Source organism: Catharus ustulatus, chromosome 24 (assembly GCF_009819885.2).
Source record: "Catharus ustulatus isolate bCatUst1 chromosome 24, bCatUst1.pri.v2, whole genome shotgun sequence".
In the NCBI taxonomy this organism is placed as follows: domain Eukaryota; kingdom Metazoa; phylum Chordata; class Aves; order Passeriformes; family Turdidae; genus Catharus; species Catharus ustulatus.
This window is the reverse complement of record NC_046244.1, coordinates 7607358-7626489: the sequence shown is the minus strand read 5'-3', so window position 1 is coordinate 7626489 and position 19132 is coordinate 7607358. Positions and strand designations below refer to the sequence as shown.

General features: G+C 51.9%; 1 protein-coding gene across 2 annotated transcripts; it reads right to left on the bottom strand.

Annotated features, from left to right (window-relative positions):
• Positions 1-61: 61 nt before the first annotated feature.
• On the bottom strand, positions 62-15724 carry CA6 (carbonic anhydrase 6). 2 transcript variants are annotated; one of them, XM_033079487.2, is made up of 10 exons: positions 15687-15724; positions 8909-8997; positions 7830-8012; positions 4662-4810; positions 4218-4313; positions 3765-3831; positions 3440-3597; positions 1854-1977; positions 1528-1626; positions 62-1018 (listed from the first exon to the last, which is right to left on the bottom strand). In XM_033079487.2, exons 2-10 carry the CDS (start codon positions 8982-8984, stop codon positions 408-410), a joined length of 1563 nt encoding a protein of 520 aa, XP_032935378.1. In that variant the 5' UTR covers positions 8985-8997; positions 15687-15724; the 3' UTR covers positions 62-407. The 2 variants fall into 2 exon arrangements, with proteins under 2 accessions (XP_032935378.1, XP_032935380.1); XM_033079489.2 differs by lacking the exons at positions 8909-8997; positions 15687-15724 and having other exon boundaries at positions 4662-4805; positions 7830-7921.
• Between the last annotated feature and the right edge of the window lie 3408 nt (positions 15725-19132).

Genomic DNA, 19132 nt, shown 5'->3' with positions numbered 1-19132 from the left:
CCATACAGAAGAGAAGGCAAAGCTGTGCCCCAGGCCAGGCACAGGGATTGCACAGGACCTGAGCTCCACATGCTCCTGGGGTGGTGACAAACAGGAGGGGGGACAAGCAGGAAGGAGGGTGAGACACTGAGACTGGGTGAGGGATGGGAAAGAAATTTTATTTGAGAAAGCAGCTCCTTTGACCAGAGAGCAGCTCTTTGGCATGAAAAAAAATCTGTGTATGTGAGCCTAAATCAACCCTGGGAGGGATGTAACAACCCAGGGTGCAGATTCTGCCTTTATCTCACTGATGGAGGTTTTGGAAAAACACCCTGCAGCACCAGGAGGAGAAGCAAGCAGACAGTCTGAGCTTTTCCCAACCACCAGCTGGGATTCTCTTGGTGCCCCCAGAGCAGCAAAGGCTGTGCTCACTGGCAGCTGGTGTCAGGCTGCAGGAGCACCCCTCCAAGCAGTGCCATGGGTGTTTGTCCCCAGGCTATGACATCCCCCTTGAGCCCCGCTCTGCACAGCGCCAGCGCCCGAATCTCCGCGGCGCCCAGCACCCGGCTCCACACGTTCACCTGGCTCATCCACCCTGCAAACCCGTCAGAGAACGTGCCCAGCAGGGCATCCCTGGCCTTGCCAAGCACCAGAATCCCCCCAGGCTGGCTCACATAGCCCTTCTGCATGCTCCTGGCTTTGCCAGCCGCCCCGTTGAGCCAGAGCGTGGCCGTGCCCTGCTGCGAGCCCCAGGTGACGCAGTGGTGCAGCCAGCCCCGAGCCTCGTGCTGCAGGGGGAAGCTCAGGAACTGTCCCCCAACCCACAGCCCCAGCTCGGTGCCCACGGTCACCCTCAGCTCGTGGTCACTCTCCCCAGTGGAGTAGGAGAGGATGGTCTGGCTGCCAACGGGCTGGGCTCTGCTCCAGAAGCACAGGGTGAAGGCGTGGAGAGACACAGGATGGAGGGGATGCACCTCCACAACGCTCTCAATGTTCTCCACAGGGAAGTAGAAAGCTGGAAAGGTGCTGGGCTTTGTACCTGAAATAAACACACAAGCCAGCATTAGCCTTTGCTGTAAATAAGGCCAAATCCTGGAGAGCAGCACCCCCAGAGCTGGCAGGGCTGTGTATTCTGAGTTTGCAGTTACTGCTGGGTGTTGTGCCAGCAGGGATGGGGTTTGAAATGATGAAAAGCTGAGCTGAGCTCCCCCACCCAAATATTTGGGAAAATCATGTTTTTCCCTCCTCCCTCCTCTTTTCTCACGCTGTACAAAATAGAGGTGATGATTGTTTATCCTGGGGGAACTGAGCTGCAATTTTTCACTGTAAAAACGTGGCAGGAGAGAGCTGCAGCTGCTGTGGGAGTCGCTGGCTTAGGGCTGGCTGGCCTTGATGGGGAAGGATTTCCATCAGCAGGCCCAGATACGGGACAAAATTCTACCTGTGTGTGCCAGGACCAAACCTGCCAATGGCTTGGGCCACCAAGGTCAGCAGGGCCTGGGCTCTTCATCCTCACACAGTGAGCTGGACTCAACCTGTGCTTCTCACCTGTGTGGCTCAGTCCATGCAGCAACTCTGCCTTCAAGTCCTGCAGCTGCATCTGGATTTGATCCAGCCTGAGGGTGAACTCCTCGGGATGGCACTGTGCTGGAGCAATAGACAGCTCAGTTTACAGAAGGCTGGCACCCACACCTGGCAGAATCTTCCAGTTGGAGCCAAAGCTGTGTTTGAAAATGCAGCTCCTCTGCTCTGAGTGGTGCCAGAGATGCTCCCACACAGAAATCCCAACCATGCACCCCAAGGATTCCCAGTTTCACACCCTCCCCGAGGCTGTCTGTCCCCAACAGGTCCCCTGGGGGTCCCCTGGCCCTTACCCTGGGCACGCTGGGCTGGGAAGGACGCCTCCACCACGCGGCCCTGCAGCGGCTGCGCGTGCCGGTAATCGTTGCGCAGGGTGCGGTTGTGCCAGTCCAGCAGGGTGTTCTCCAGGAGCTGGATCTGGGACAGGGACATGGGGACATCACACAGGGACAGGGACAGCAGCTGTGCCAGAACTGCAGTGCAGAAGGGCACAGGGACATCACACAGGACAGGGACAGCAGCTGTGCCCAGAACTGCAGGGCAGAAGGGCACAGGGACATGGGGACATCACAGGGACAGCAGCTGTGCCCAGCACTGCAGTGCAGAAGGGCACAGGGACATCCCAGAGGACACAGGGACAGCAGCTGTGCCCAGCACTGCAGTGCAGAAGGGCACAGGGACATCCCAGAGGACACAGGGACAGCAGCTGTGCCCAGCACTGCAGTGCAGAAGGGCACAGGGACATCACAGGGACAGCAGCTGTGCCCAGAACTGCAGTGCACACCCTGCAGCTCCTCAGACAGGAATCCTCAGGGCCTCTTGCTGAGTAGCAGGAGGGGAGGGAACAGAACTGAGGGCTCTTATCAGCAAATTCGTGATAAAGGCGTTTTGCCTGGGGAGCTCTGAGCACCTGCACGGATGGAGATTTTGCTGCTGTTCTGTACCTTTCTCACAAGTGCCTTCCAGCCTTCCCCTGCCAAAAAGAGTTTTTCTTTTTCAAAGAGAGCACACTGTGATCCCCCACCACTGTGCTCTCAGTTTTATCTTGCTCTTCTCCTGAAAGAAAAGGTTTCTGACGCTTCTTTATTATTTATCAACTTGAAAGCATTACTTTCAGCCTAAGTCTAGACACGGAAAATCCCTGAAACACCTTCTAAAATCCGCCAATTATTCTGCAATTATTTTAATGTTATTAATTGCTCTTTTTTGGTTTTTTTTTTGTTTTTTGGGGGGGACTCTCTAGCAGTAGCTTTTGCCTTGTTAATTCTCTCTGGTCTCTTCCTTTCTACAGAGCTGCAGGGTGGCTGAGCTTAACTGAGCAGAGTTTTGTGTCAGCAGCCACCAGAGCCGGGGTCAGCGGCAGCACAGCCCGGCATCACGTGACCGGCATCACGTGACCTGTCCTTTTTTCCAAACATATGACCCCAGTGTCACATGACCTCGACTTTCATGGCCATGTGACCCCCATCATGTGGCCCAGTCTTTCCCAATCACGTGGCACAGCTGGGATCACATGGGTGGACTCTCCCAAGCACGTGACACACACCCTGGCATCACGTGCCCCTGATTTCCCAGCCACGTGCACCCTGGCATCACGTGGCCTCGATTTCCTGGCCATGTGACTCCTAGCACCACGTGATCTCAATTTCCCAGTCACATGACCCACGGGCAGAACATGGCCTCCATTTCCCACTCACATGACCTATGACTTCCGGGTCACATGACACCATGACATCATGTGATCCATGTTCCAGGCCATGTGATCCTGATGTCATCTGGCCCCGCCTCCCGTCCCTCCCAGAGCATAAAGGGAGCTCTGAGAGCTCTGCTGGACACAGAGGGAAATGTTGGGAGGGAGGAGGAGCTGCTGAGAGCTGACCTGGGTGTGTGACAGCACAATTGGGGAGTGGAAGACAGTCCAGATGACGCTCTCGGAGCACGGGGGCGTGGTGAGGGAGCCCTGGTACCTGTAGAAGTGTGAGAGGTTTTCTGGCAGCATGGCTTGGACGTCCAGGGAGCTGAGTGTTGTAGATTGACCTCCAAAGGAAGCAGAGATGACAGCAGAGGTTAAAGGGGAGGGCAGAGAGACGGGAAAGGTGAAATCCCTGTGCCCAGAGCGCTGGCTCCGCAGACCTTTGGTGCAGCTGGAGATGGAGAGGCAGGAGAGCCCCTGGGGGACAGAGCAGGGCACTCCCAGGGCTTACCTGCAAACCTGATCCTTGCCAGTTTGGAAATGAACTCGCTGTAGTAGGTGTTCTCAAAGTGCCCGTCCTAAACACAGCACAGACACTGGATCAAAAGGTGTGACCTGCCTGTCCCTCTCCCTGCTAATCGGCTGGGGAGGCTAATTCATCAGCTGGGAGATAAAGAAAAACACAGATCTGATGGGCTGGACAATGCCAGGCATGGTCACGTTTGTACAGCTTGGGTGGAATAGTGAACAGGATTCTTTTTTACTGCTTCTAAATCCACAGTGAATCAAATGTATCCCAGGGGCAAAGCAAGGCTTGGAGGCACAGCAGGGAAACCCCAGCTGCCACATCTGATATTTTTATATATGGGATATATATATATATATAATATTACATATGGACAAACCTGGCTCGTGTCTGGGGGAGGTTTTAGCTCAGCCCTGCCCCAGCCTGGCTCACACCTACCGTGTACAGGAAGGCCAGCACAGCCAGCCCCTGGGGCTTGTCCTTGGCTTCTTCAAAGCTGGAGTAGTTAGCAGAGTTGTAGTGGACAATGTGCAGCTGTGGGACAGAGATGGGGTCACTCAGCAAGAAGGGATGAATGGCTTTGGGTGTTCAGAGGGACAGCCTGAAGGGACAGCCACCACCCCAATTCCTGCTCTTTGAGCCTCATACCAGGCCAGAGGGACCTTTGCTTTAGCAGGTTTGTGGGGGCTGTGGGGGAACAGCTGAAGGACACAGCGCTCTTACCATGGCTTTTCCTGGAGCCTTCTCCAGCTTCATCAGGCTCAGCCCTCCCCCTGCACGAGCCCCTGGGGGATCCCTGCTTCCCCTCTCCTGCAGACCCTGTGGGATGCAGCCCCCATTTCCCAGTGCAGAGCCCCCATCCCTGCAGCACACAGAGCTCACCTCGGCGAAGTAGCGCATGCCGTCAATGGTGTGCTCGGAGCCGCTGCTCTCCAGGTCCAGCCCCCCCCAGTGCAGGTGCATCTGCACGGCTCTGTACCGGCCTGGCAGCCCTCTGGAAATGCTCATGGTGGCTGGCAAGTCGATCTGCACTGGAAGAGGACAGCAGTGGTGCAGCCCTGCCCATCCCTGTCCTGGTTCCTCATCCCCTCCTGGGATGAGCAGCTCAGCCACCACCCCAGTGTGGGGGCAAACAGTGAAGTTTAAAGCTGGGTGTGTTTAAAACCTTTCCTGGGCTCAGGCTGGGGCAGCACACCAGGACTGGGCTCTCCCAGCTGTGCCTGCAGCCCCTTCTCTCCCTGGCATCAGGCACCAGTGAAAGCTGCAGCGCTCAGCTCTCACTGAGCACAGCACATCTGGCACAGGGCTGTTAACCACTCCCTTCCCAAGGCAGAAAAGGAATAGGAATCATCACAGTGAGTGGTCTCATCTGTTACCTCAATTCCCAGTGAGGCCCAGCCATCCTGGGAACACCCTGTGGGCTTGGAAAGGCTCTGCCATTGCTGAAGGATTTGTGGAGACAAAGCTCTTTTCTTCTCCTTGCCAAGGAGAAATCACAAACCCTTTGTCTTCCTGCTAATTCACTGCCAGAAATCATAGATTATGTTAATAAATCTAGGAGTGAAAGTGGAGAATTGCCTCATCTTAATGAAAGACCCCAGCATGTTATAAAATCTAAAAACTATCCTTGCAAAATGCAGCACAACATATTATTAATTAGTCATAGTTTGGGTTTCTGAGGAGTTTCTTTTGTTTGTGAACTGTTTATAGACAGACAAGATGAAGACATGTTTCCTTTTAATATCCCAAAGGCTCTAGAGTGGGAGGGATAAAACAATCTACCTTTTTCATAAGTTCCCTGCTGACTGCCTTCCATAATGAGGGTTATTTACTTCAAGTACCTCACCAGGGTTTCTACTTCCTACAAAACACAGCCAGGGAACTGTGTAGAGACTTTGTAACAAGCTTAAGGCCCCTCTAAGATATTCCAGGCAAATATTTGCTGGAAGCACAAGGCAGGGAGTAGCCTGGTTTGCTTCTCTCCACGTGGAGTGTGAGTGCCCTGAGTTGGCAGTGGAGAATCAGCTGGGGCTGAGCAGGGTGAGTCAGCCTGCCCCAGAACCCCTGCCCTGGCTCTGTCCATCCCTGCCCTGCAGGCTGGGCTCTGTCCATCCCTGGCTCTGTCCATCCCTGTCCTCCAGGCTGGGCTCTGTCCATCCCTGCTCTGGCTCTGTCCATCCTTGCTCTGTCCATCCCTGCCCTGGCTCTGTCCATCCCTGCCCTGTCCATCCCTGCCCTGGCTCTGTCCATCCCTGCCCTGTCCATCCCTGCCCTGGCTCTGTCCATCCCTGCCCTCCAGCTGGGCTCTGTCCATCCCTGGCTCTATCCATCCCTGTCCTCCAGGCTGGGCTCTGTCCATCCCTGTCCTGGCTCTGTCCATCCCTGCCCTGCAGGCTGGGCTCTGTCCACCCCTGCTCTGTTCATCCCTGTCCTCCAGGCTAGGCTCTGTCCATCCCTGCCCTGTCCATCCCTGCAGGCTGGGCTCTGTCCATCCCTGCCCTGTCCATCCCTGCCCTGTCCACCCCTGCCCTCAGGGACAGCCCAGCCAGCCTGGCTGCCCAGCTCTGGCCCCCGAGGTACCCAGGGGCACAGTTGAAGTCCCTCGAGTTAAATCTGCCCCTGGAGGAAGATGCACACAAGGATGACATTTGAATTTTTCAGAGCTGTGCTTGTCCTCGCTCCCAACCCTCTTTAAAACAAAAAGAAGGGTGCAAATACAAAAGGCTTTGCTAACCCAAGGCTCTGTGTGAGCTCTCACACCACAGCAAGCAGGCATTTCCAGCTGGGATTTAGCCTGGTGCTAACACTTACAGAATAAATGAACCTGGTTTCCTGAGTGAGACATTTGGGGTTTGCTCTGAGAGGCTGTAAGGAGAGTGCTGCTGATAAATGCCTCTCCTGTCCCTTTCAGATCTGCTGAGTGTTTTCCTGAGAGATTCTGCTGCCCTGTCCCATCTCACTGAAGCCAGTAGAAAAGCCCAGCCTGACTCACAGGAGCTGTGAATAGGGACAGTCGTTTGTCTTTGTGCTTTAGGAAACTGCCCCGCACCAGAAAATCATTGTTGGGAAGTTAACAAAAGAATGGACAAATACACACATGCAGCCAAAAAAGCTAAACCTGCAAGAATTAGTGTCTAGGCAGGCAGGGCAGTAGTGCTGACAGAGAGCTCCGGGCTGAACGCTGAGTCTGTGTGGGCCACACAAAGGAGTTTCAATTTTCAGGAACACAATCACAACAATCTTCCTCTGCTGGCACTGTCATCACTCCCCTGCCCTGCCCTCACACATTTCTCTCTCTTGTTTCAGGCAGGAAGAAAGAGCTGACAGCTCTGTGTGCCCAACACCTTCCCAAAACCACTGATCCTCTCTCTCCTGCAGCCATCAGGAAATTCTCTCATTGCTCATCTGTAGTCCAAAGGCATCCTGACAGAACCAGCTGATGAATTATTTAGGCAACGAATTACAGATTCAGCAGGGGAGTCTGGGATCTCCTCAGTTGTAAGCATTGCCCTGAAATGGTGTAGCCCAAGGCTGGGTTTTACCTTGTGCTGTGTTTTAATTCCTTTCCTCACCCCCACAGTACCAATCCTCTGGCTGTGAGGGGGGATCTCCTGTGTTGTACTGGGTGACCTACATCCAGCCAAACCTGGGATGCAGAGGTTTCCATTCCTGTCACTTCAGATTAATGCACAGGCCACAAGATGCATTTTTCTGAATGGAGAGGAGTCAGCATGCCCCAAATACCTCTCACTGCTGCACTCCTGCTGCCTTGCAGCACATTAAAGGAAAGGGTCAATCTGGGATCCTCCAGCTGCATTTTATCCCCTTTTCATGTCCAGCAGAGAAAACACCTTGCAGAAACCTGACTGCCTTTTATTTGTCTGGTTCAGTTATGTATTTCTGAAGAGCTTTCCTGGGTGATGGAGGAAAACAGCAAACCTCAGAGAGCAGAATGAAGTGAGATGGCAAAGCCAGGTGAGTTCAAAAGAACTGTGAATGCATGTCCAGAGCTGGAGCAAAAGCCCTGCTCTGCAGTGCCCTGAGCCTTACCAGAGTGCCCATTGTTGGTCATCCTGAAGTGGCCCTGCAAGGGCCCTTCGTAGCCAGCCAGCTCCAGCTGCAGCTGGGGGTTGTACCTCACCTTCCTCCTCTGGATGTCAATGGGGGACTGCTGCTTGCCAGCACAGGCTGGGAAATGCTGTCCCCAGTGCTCTTCATCCAGCTCTCCTTCTCCTGCAGGGGAGCAAGGCAGGGATGTGCTGTTAGCAGGAGTCAGAGCTCTCCTGTTTGCCAGCAGGAAATGCCAACCTCATTATTGTGACAGCCAGGAGCTGCAGCTATAAAAGGTTGCTTTGCCTTCCCCAGAGTGAAAATTCACATTATTGTGTCTGCAGGACAAAGTGAGAAAGCTGCATTGCAGCAGTGGCTGGAGGCTGAGCCTCCACCAAAAGAGGAGCAGTGTTTACATGGAAATGGGGATTTAAATGGGTCCCAGCTGCCAGAGGTGTGGAATTGGCTTCTTAACCAGTGTGAGTGAATAGGATCAGGGCAATAGGCAGGAAGGCTCAGCTTGGGATCAGGAACTGACAGCAATTAGCTATTTTTAACGAGGGAGAGAGCAATTGCAGTGTTGCTACTCTGTTTTACTCTTGCCCTTTGTTTTAACTTAGCCCACTGAAAATCATAAAAGGTTTAACATTTACTTCAGTGAGCTCTGCAAACAACCCCCTGACACAAATGAAATTTAGATAAAATTTCACCAAAAAAAATTATAAAAACCTGAATAAGTACTTCTTAGTGCTCTGTACTGCCTGGGATATGACAATAAAATAAGAAGCAGGCAGTATTTAAAGCTTTTCCTTGCAGGATCATCCAAAGGGCAGCTTTTCTTCCAACACATTCTAAAGATTTCCCCCATTGTTTGAACCTCGTTGTGCTGCCAACCCTGACAATGTGTCCCAACCACACAAAGGAGTAAAAAGAGGTGACATTGAGGAGAATCACTTTCAAGACAGGGAGGCATCAATAAAGTGGAATAAATGAGCTGCTCTGTGATCTCTCACTAAGGGACAGGAGGGAAGGGAGCCTCTCCTGCAGCAGCAGCAGCCCCACACCAGCCCAGATTTTACCTTGGTACGTCCAGGACACCTCGTGGGAGAGGGTGAGGGGTGGCAGGAGCAGGAACAGGAGCGCTGCCAGCAGCATGTCTGGGATGTACCTGCAGCCAGAGCCAGGGGAGTGATCATTACCAACCCTCAGGGACCCAAATGGTTTTTTACCAACCCTCACCTGGCCCAAATGCTGCTTTACCAACCCTCACCCAGCCCAAATGCTGCTTTACCAACCCTCAGGGACCCAAATGCTGCTTTACCAACCCTCACCTGACCCAAATGCTGCTTTACCAACCCTCACCTGACCCAAATGCTGCTTTACCAACCCTCACCTGACCCAAATGTTGCTTTACCAACCCTCAGGGTCCCAAATTCTGCTTTTCCCAGCTCTGTCCTTTGCACCCTTCCTGCCCTGCTCATCACCCCCAGCTTTGGCTCTGTTGGCAGCTGTGGCTCAGGTGTCCCCATGGCCAGAGCTGATGGCCTGGGTGTGACCTGGCTGTCTGACCCCTGCACAGCCCTGCCCACTCTTCCTGTCCATTCATTCCTGATGAATGGCTTGAAAAGCTCCTGGCTGCAAGAGTGGGTACAACAGAGCTTTGTAAGCAAAACCAGCCAGCCCAGACCCAGACCTGCTTCCCTTCACACAGCAAGGAGCCAAGGCATTTAGAGAAGTGGATTTCAAAAGTGCAGAGCATTCACAATCTTACAAGAAATCAAAACTGCAGACAGTTATCTCCTCTGAAAATCCAACTCAGACTGGGTTTGAAAGCACTCCACAGCCCTGAGCCTTAGCATTCAAAGCATTTTGCTTTCAACACCTTCCCTCATCACTGAAAATCTGGTTTTGAATGGAAGAGATTTGCAACCTTTGAAAAATTCAGAGCTCTCAAAAACTATTTAGGCTTGAAAGGTACAGGTACCATACAAGAGACTCAAACCCCGATGGCTTTTCAAAAAAAACATAGAGGAATTCCAATAAAAACTGGCAGGTGAAGGTGTCTAAATGCTCTTGTGGATTTCTCTCAGCCACTTGATTTCCTTAAAAATGTGTCCCAAGCAAACACTTGTCTGTGGTCCAGTAAAAGTCATTTGGCAGATCAGGGAACAGAGCATGGATCCTCTCCCTGCCTTTTTGTATCCTGTCACCAGGCAGATGCCATTCCCTTTGCCAAACCTCCTCCTCCCTCAGGAATGACACTGCTGGCAGCCCTTCCTTCCCAGCTGTGGCCCCCAGCTCCTAAACCCATGGCTTCAAAACAAAAGGGGAGCAGAAATCTCCCCAGGAATGGAATTTTTACCTTCTATGGAAAAGAACTAGAGATTCCAACAAAAGCAGCATAGCTGGGCTGTGGGTTTTAGGTGACAGGCAGCAATATTAAACACGAGGCTCAGTGAAATCTCAGCACTCCTGTCCCCAGCATCCCTGCCACTTGTGATTAAATTGGCAATTCTTTTCAGGAACAAGGTGATTTTCAACCTCTCAGTGAGGTGGCAGCGACTGAGGTGAGTCTGGGGGTGAGGGTCAGAGCTCTGTTCTGAGCTGCACAGAAGGCAGGACCCAGTGGGGCAGTTTGGGGCAGTTTGGGTGGCAGTTTGGGACAGTTTGGGTGGCAGTTTGGACAGGACAGGCCCCAGGATGGTGCAGCACAGGCAGTGTGCTCAGTCAGTGATCCTGTGAATAATAGCAGCAGTTGAACAGTGAGAGGCACAGGTGAGCTGCAGGTGCCGTGGGAACTCAGGTTCTGTGCTGAGGAACAGCAGCAGGTATTTGACTCAAAGTCTTATTCTTTGCAGTGAATTGTTGACATCAAAAGGCCTTTCCTGGGCTGCTGCTTTGTGCAGTGCATGTTTAATCTCTGGGAACTGCTGTAACATTCAGCTGATTAACCAGAGGTGTTTTTCCCCTCTCTCCTCTGAAGAAGTCATTAATTCTGACGGTTGCACTGAACTGTGCAAGGACCAAACTAAGCAAACCTGTCCTGCCATGCACTCCTTAATCCTTGTGTATCCAGTTGTGTCAACAGGCTTTGGAATTAGCTGAGGGTGAGAATTTGGGGTTTATACCTCTTTGCACTTGAGGATTCCACAGAGCAGCCCAGGAGTCAGCTCTGCACCTCTCCTGTCACCAGGGAGGGGACAGGGATGTCACACAGGGACAAGCTGCTTCCCTTGCCTGGGCTTTATTGATCAGCCAGCCCAGTCTTGAAATAAAGCCCAAGTACCAGTGCCAGGAAACTGGAGATGACAGTGAATTAATTTTTAATGGAGGTTTTGCAACTTTGGTGACATTTCACTTGACATCAGCAGGAGCTGTGAGTGCTCAGCACATCCAGACCCCACATCTCTCCAAATTCTTGTATTTGAGGTTCCTTTTAACCCAAACCATCCTGTGATTCTATGAGTCACAACAATCCATGGAAAGGATTTACTAAGGGCACAAAGCATTAATTTGTTTTGGGGTTAGGACAAACCAGTAATTTTAATTAAGTTCTTTAATATATTTGAGTATTGAGCTTCTAACTGCAAGAATGTTGTGGAAATCCTCCTGTATGAAGTATTGCCCACACCAACCAGTGGTTACTGGTTCTTGGAGCTTTTTTAGTGTATGTGGTATTAAACCTGTTGGCCTGAGGTGCCTGGACATTAGTGCTGGAGAGAGGAATGGACACAGCAGCACTGAGGTGAGCTGGGGGTGAGGTCAGGACTGGAACAGGACCCATCTCAGCACCGAGACTGAGCCAGGGAGAAAATGTGATGTTTGTGTGTCAGCCATGAATATTCCAGCATGATTTCCTCCCCAAGGCAGGGAACTTGCACAGACCTCAGCCTTGCCCCTCCTGCCTGGGCTGCAGTAGGAAATAAGCCTTTTATCCCACATTGTTGGCTTCCATGCACTTCACTTTTATCTCTCCAGTTTCCCCTGACTCTTTGCCATCTTTTAAATCCTGCTTCTCCCAGGCTATTCTCTCTGTCCTCGCTGGCCTAAAGCTCACACAAGTCTGACATTCTGACTATTGGTGGCCACATTAAAACCTTGATGTGGCATTGAAGTAGCTGGCTCAAACCTCAGTGCTCCTTTGACCCAGAACTTGAAAGGGTTAACTCCTCTGCCTCTGCATCAGCAGGAATTCCATCGGGGCTTGCAGTAAGAGCTGCATCACTCCCCAGCCCTGCAAACATTTGACCAGGAGCAGGCTGTTTGAAGTGAGATGGACAGAGTGCCTTCAATCAGGCCATCCAGGCTTTTCTGAGTGAGTCTGAAACCTCTTCAAACAGAGCTCTCTCTGCTGAGGTTGTGCTGGATGAGTGAAGGGAACCAGAGCCTACACAAGTTTTATGAAAGGCAAAGATCAGCCAGTGCTGGCAGGCCCAGACCCACGAGGAAAGCTGACAATAGCTGTGCCGATTGAAACACGAGATTCTTTTATTCAGCAATTCCTGTAATGTTTCTACATCTTATTTCCAAAACTGGCCCTCTTTTCTTTGATATTTTGCCCATGCTCTTTTTTTTTTTCCTTCCCTTTTTGCCCCTGGTTTTCAAGTACATACAGAGATCACAGAGGTGGAAAAGCGCTGGAATTCATTTCTCCAGTTCACACAATCCCTTTAGACCTCCTTCATCTTATAGAATATTTTGATGTATTTGACTAAATTTAATCACAGAATGGTTTGGTTTGGAAGGGACCTTAAAGAATATCCAGTCCAACCCTGTGCCATGGGCAGGGACACCTTACCTTCTTCTGATATAAATTCAGACACCTTTATTGATCCTGCTGAAGCTTTGTGGAAGAATTGGGCTTTGAGGCAGTCAGAGGCAGACACCAGAGATCCACACCAGTGCTCCTAAAGGCAGGATTTGCCCATTTGAAAGCAGAGAGGTTTCCTCTGCGAATTCCATTTCACGCTCTAACAGATCTCAGCATTAGCTACCTGCAGTTCATTGTCAACCTAAATTTTCTTTTGCTCAGTTTCAGCCAATTACTCTTAGTTATAGCTGTAACCCTCGGATTATCTTAAAATAGTTTTCCCTTTTTAATGTTCACATCACTTCTGGGGTGGTTATCACCTCGCTGCACCGTGGGCAGGAGCAGCCTTTCACTGCCATTTCCCCAAGGTGGAGAAAAGGACAATGTGATGCTATAAAAAGGAGAGAACATGGTCAAATAATCCCTCTTCATTTTGATTTCCAGGAAATGTCATTACAGCCCTTGTAATGTCTCTTTAGGGCTGCTCTACAGACTTTGCTGAAAGGGGATTTCACGTTCTGGATCTCTGCTTGAGGCTTTGGAAGAAAGCAAAGCGTGAGGGCAGCATTAGGAAAGGGGAGGCCAAATTTGGCACTGCACTGAGTGTGAGGAGCACTGGGATGGGGTCTGGGTGTGGGGATTGAAGGAGCTGTGTTGAGAGAGAGCCTTGGAGGAATGTTTCCATCACCCCAGGGCTCTGTGCTGAGCACTGGCTGGGACAGAGAAGGAATAACTCAGCGTGTGCAGCATGTGCCAGTACCTGCTCACAGTGTAATTAGTGCTCTGTACCAACCTCCACTGCTCCCCTTCAAAATGTGCAGTTTGCTGCTCATCTCCCAGTGTTCTGGCAGGCAGGGGAAGCACAACTGCTGCTCCATCTCTGAAAATCCACACTAGCAGAGCACAAGCAGAGGAGAAGACCCCAAGCCCCTTAACAAACAAACTGCAGAGAACAAGTAAGGGCTCTGGAAACTGCTGCTGCCCAGTGCTGGGTAAGCACTTTTCCTTTCTGCTTTCAGCTGCATTGTGTGTTGAGCAGCTGTGACATCCAGTGGCCAAACACAATACAGTTGGGTCTGGTACAGACCTCTTCATACGTGCTAACAATAACAGAGCCCTTCCATGGCACTTTTCATCTTCAAAAAGCTGTCTAAGCAGGAATGCATTAACCCCTGCACAGCTCAGCAGGGCAGGGCAGTGATCCCAAAAGGACACACAGAGGGGGACACCACTCTCCAAAGCTTGGCCATCAGCTCCCCAGGCACGTGGAGAGTGCTGCAGGACCTTCAGCCCCAAGGCAAGGAGCAGCCTCAGAGATAAGGGATCAGAGAGGTGCAGCTCCTCCAGCACCTGAAGAAGAGCTGCACCTGAGGGATGGGTTGTGCTTGCTTTCCCAAGTGGAAAAAGGTCCGTGGAAAAAGGGGGGGGAAGATGGGGAAAGCTGGGAGATCCCAGCAGGACCAGAGCTGCTTTGGAAGAGATCCTTTGTCAGAGGCCAGGCCTGAGGGAAAAGCTTCTGCAGAGATTTTCTGACAACATCAGAGGACTTTGCTGATAGATGTGGAAAGCAGGGAAGGCAGCACAGACGTGGATTTGGATTAAGAAATGCAGTGGTGGAACTGAAGGAGATGCCACCTTAAACTTCCTTTGCATCCCACACAGCAAAGCAGCCTTGAGAGAGATGCTGTGTTTTACAGGGGTACCTCTGGTGCCAATCCAGACATGCCTGCTCCTTTTGCTGCTAAAAGCAAACTTCAATGAGATTCAGAGATCCAAACTGGGGCAGGTGCACCCAACTGCAGTGACCAAGGAGCCAGTCCCTGCTCTCCCAAGCTCATCAGTGCTTGCTTGCTCAGCTCTGCTGTGGTTTTTTCTGCAGGCAAGGTCATTGCAGGGACCTTCAGAAGGAGCAAAGTGCCCACAGTCCCTCCTCTCCCAGCAGCTCATCACCTCTCAGCTCTGAGGATCTAAAAGTGATGATGGAGCTGAAAGTGTTTCCCATGAGAATGAGGTTGATTTTTCAGGCAGGAAGACAACATAAAGGAAATTTAAATCCTGCTGTCTGTGCTGTACCTGTTCTGTGGCAAGAGAATCCTGCTTGATAACTCTTTCATTTTACATAAGTATTTTGCACTCATTAAGGAAACAAATTAGTTGTTATTGGACTACTCCTTTTTTATTTTTTCAGGTTATCATTCAAAAAAACCCAATCTTAAACACTAAATACAATTTTTTAATGGCTAATCAATTCCTAGCTTGCTTTCCCCTTTCTAGAGGAATATATTTCAAGGAGAGGGCAAGGCCCTGCTCAGACACCCTGTGAGAGGCACTGCAGGACTTGCACTCTGGCCCCTATACAGAGGATTACTTCATGGTTTCAGCGTGGTTGCAACAAGCAGCTGTGGCCTTTGGATCCACAAGTCCTGGCAATTAATATCCAGCTGGTTCAGAAGCTTTCAGTCTCCCTACAAATCACCACATCAGATCACCAGCTCCTGGGAGATGTACCCTTTGGTATCAGCAGCCTGATTCATGCACTGGTTCCCTTCCAAATGACCATTCCCCCTGCCCTGGAAATGGATGTGGGAGCTGTAAATGTAGCTCAGCCTTGACAGTAAAGAACATCCTGCCTGTGAGTGTCTCACAGCCCTCTCAGGAGGCTGGTGATGGAGCCACACTGCACACCCAGAGCTGTCCCCACTCCCACCAGTCTCACCAGTATGGACTGACCAGCCCTTCCCTGAAGCCCGGGAGAAGACAGGATAATGAAGACTGGAAGTTAAGAGCATTAAGAAAGCTGGAAGTGCTGGAAGTTAAGAGCATTAAGAAAGCCATGAGGTCTGTCACCTCCAGCCATTTCACTATTCATGTGCCCAAAGGTGCCTCACTGCAGGGTGAAGCTGTGAGACAGAGGCATGGCAGAAAATGGGATGAAAAGTGAGGGAGAAGGATGTAAGGTCAGAGAAATGCCTGGAAGAAAACATCTTAAACAGTCATTCCACAATTGAATAGATGCCCAGAGACAGCATTAGTCAGACTGCTGTTACCTTTCCAGTGAAACACCAGGATGTGCAGGGTGAGTGAAGAGCAGGAATCTGAGTGGCAGAGCGCTCACATCTGCATCCAGTGGCTTCCCCTGGAGATCCCAGCTGGGCTGGAGTGAGGTGCAGAGCTCCCTGAGGTGCAGAGCTGCCCAACTGGGCTGGAGTGAGGTGCAGAGCTCCCTGAGGTGCAGAGCCTGGCTCCCAGAGGTGCAGAGCTGCCCAGCTGGGCTGGAGTGAGGTGCAATGCCTGGCTCCCTGAGGTGCAGAGCTGCCCTCCCAAAGGAGCCTGCTCAGAGCACAAACAGGCTGGCACTTGCTGCAGTGTCGGTGAGGGAGGTGCTCACGCAGCCACCCAGACACATCTTCAGGTGTGGGGGGAAAGAGGAGTCCCTGAGCATGCAGGAAATGCTTTCAAGGTGCTCTGGAAGCTCACGCCCTGCACTGCTGGTGGTTATTAGGATTTGAGTGCATTGCAAACAAGTCCTGATCTGTGGTGGTTCTGCTCCTGCCTTGGCACCCTCAGCTGCCTGAAGCAGAGATTTCACACTGCAAAGCTCAGAGGGCTCCTGCCCCCTGCTCTAAGGCTGGCCTGGCTGGCTCCTCTGCTCATCAGTACATTTATCAGACTCCCAATTTTACCTGTAAAGCACAAGGATGCGAGGCCTTGCAGTGCAGGGGTTTTGCTCCTGAGAGTCGCTCTCCAGGGCTGGCTGCTGGATGCCTGTGAGCCAGGGCTGTGCTGGGGGTTTTTCCCCATCTGCTCCATCAGCAGTTCCTCTGCTGTGTTGGTTCCTGTGTGGGAACACTGGCTTTGTGTGTCCCCAAACTCTCTGTCCCCAGTGCCCACCCCATTAGCCATGACGTGAAATATTTTAAGAGTGTACTGAGGATTTGATAAATTGGTAGCAAGCTTGGGTTCCCAAAGAAACTCATTCTTCTTAGAAATCCCATAGCCTTGGGGGTGCTCTTTAAAGCAAGACAGAAAGAAAAATCAGGCAGGAAACACGACTGAGCAGCAGCACTTTTAATATCAGCTCTGAGTTTAATTTTAACATGAATGGCACGGTGCAAGTTTAAATCTGCTGATCCAGAAAAAAATTATACCAACACCTGCACAGTGCCAGGCTTGTGCTCATGGATGGCTGACCACTGCTGCCTGCAGCCCCAGTGTCCCCAGCTGTGCCTCCTTGGGGACACGGGGCCAGGTGGCTCCTGGCACAGGGGTCCTGCCTGGGCTGGGATGGGGAATGCAGGCTCAGTGCTCACTCTGCAGCCCAGGAAATCTGCTTTGTGCTGCCTCTGTGCCCACAAGGGAAGGAGAGCGAGGCAGGGGACAAGTCCTGAACCCCTTCTCACCAGTTCTGAGTTCTTCCTCACCAGGAGGGGTCCGGGCTGGTCTCCCACAGCTTTGGTTGAATGGGAATAGGACAAGAGCTCAGTGCTCCAGGCAGGGGATTTACTTTAAACCCCACTCCTGCCCCCCACCAGGCTAATTATGACCTTTCAGAATACGTTTTGTCCCCAAAGAGCACCCTGCTGTACTTCAGCATCAGCCTTTGCTCGGCTACTACCACGTTTAATTTCCCTCAGCCTCAGGCTTTCTTGTGCTCCATTTTCTTTAGCTCATTATAAGACTTGACACCTCTGTGTGATTTTCCTGCACGGCAATAAAGGCACTTTTACAAAGCACAAAGACAGTGAAGCATCTCTAATCCAGCAGCTAACCAGCATAAAAATGCAGCTTTATGATTTCCAGCATCTGGAATGTGTTTTTACAGGGGGGAATGTTCCCTTCTCGTGCCCTGACACCAGAAGGGATAAGGCTGCAGGATAAACCAGCCAAGGACACAGCTGTAAGGGGCACAATGTGCAGTTTTGGGGGATGGCACTTCAAAGAATTATCTACCTGTGAGAGTGGAATTCCAAGGGCTTTTGCTGCCCGATGGTGCCGTATCTCAGCTGGGTACAACCCAGCAGCATTCTGCCCTGATTCAGGGCTGAGCAGCCACAGGGATGTGCACAAAACCCAAACACAAACCCCAACAAAATCCAAAACACAAACCCCACACACAAACCCCACACAGGGGGACACAGGGCACTGTCACAGACCAGCCTGGCTCTCCCTGCTGGGGTCACACAGGGTCTCAGGGTGCTGTGGAATGCTCGGCAGGGTCAGTCCAGCAGACTTCCTCTGCTCTTTATTAGACTTTAAGCTTGCCCCGAGGGGATGTTCTCAGGAAGGAAAGAAAAATGTGCCCAGAAGGTTCATCAGGCACAGGCTGGCAGGGTGAGGCAGGGCTGGAGGAGCACAAATTGTCTGATCTGTGAGCAATAAAAGGGATTTGTTGGTGCAGTCAGGGTGAACTGGGCACTGCCACATCCTCATAGACAGAGCATGGAATGGTTTGGGTTGGTGGGATCTTAAAGCTCAACCCATCCCATGGGCACGAACACCTTCCACTGTCCCAGGTGCACATCCCGGCAGAACACTTGGAAAAATTTGTGTTTGTGCCAGAAGAAAACTTGGAAAAGTTTGTGTTTGTGTTTGTGTGAGGTGTCACAGCCCATCACGTCAGCGCTCCTTCTCCCCCACAGGAAGTGCGATGGTTTATTCACTTTGAAATCAGCGTGATTATTTATTGTGTTTGTAATTAACCTTTCCCTGGAACTATTACAAACACACCCATCCCAGCCTTGCTCTTGCCAGGTTTTTACTTGTTATTCGCACACCCTCAGTCTCCTCGGGACTCCCCAGGCCCAGCTCTCCTCAGCACCAAGATGCTCCAGACCCCGATTTTGGATCTCTCCTTGTCTTTCCTGTACTGAAGAGCCCAGAACCGGGCACAGCATCCAGATGGACACAGCTGTGAGGAAAGGCTGAGGGAATTGGGATTGTTTTCCCTGGAAGAAGCTTTGGGGCGGCCTCACTGCGGCCTGCCAGTGCCTGAAGGGAACTCGGAGGAGAGATGGCGAGGGGCTGCTTCTAAAGGCAAATAGTGACAGGACAAGGGGGAATGGGCTCAAACTGACAGGGTTAGATTGGCGATTAGGAAGAAATTCCCTGTGAGGGCGGCGAGGCTGTGGCACAGGGTGTCCAGTCAACTTGGCATGGAGGATAACTGCATGTGTCCAGGATGGAGAGGCTTGGACAAGCTGGGGTGGTGGCAGCTGTGGCTGCCCAAGTCCAGGATGGAGAGGCTTGGACAAGCTGGGGTGGTGGCAGCCACGGCAGGATTTGGCACCGGCTGATGCCCAGCGTCCCCCCCCAACCAGGCCAGGCCATTCGCCATGCCGGTCCCTCACGGCTCCCCCCGCGCCCCGCCCCGAATGGTCCCGCCCGCATGCGCCGCGCAGGCCCCGCCCCCTGGCGCGGGGATTTTCCACGAGGCCGCGGCCCGGCCGCACGTAGCGCACGCACGCGAGCCCGGCGCTGGCGCGAGGCGGCCGCA

What these genes read in the sequence shown, in the direction of transcription:
- CA6 (XM_033079487.2), bottom strand. Translation starts at nt 8,984, where the DNA reads ATGCTGCTGGCAGCGCTCCTGTTCCTGCTCCTGCCACCCCTCACCCTC. An exon ending in TGCTGGCCTTCCTGTACACG is followed by an intron (nt 3,832 to 4,217) that starts GTAGGTGTGAGC and finishes TGCTGTGTTTAG; the next exon opens with GACGGGCACTTTGAGAACAC. An exon ending in CCCAGCCCAGCGTGCCCAGG is followed by an intron (nt 1,627 to 1,853) that starts GTAAGGGCCAGG and finishes CTATTGCTCCAG; the next exon opens with CACAGTGCCATCCCGAGGAG.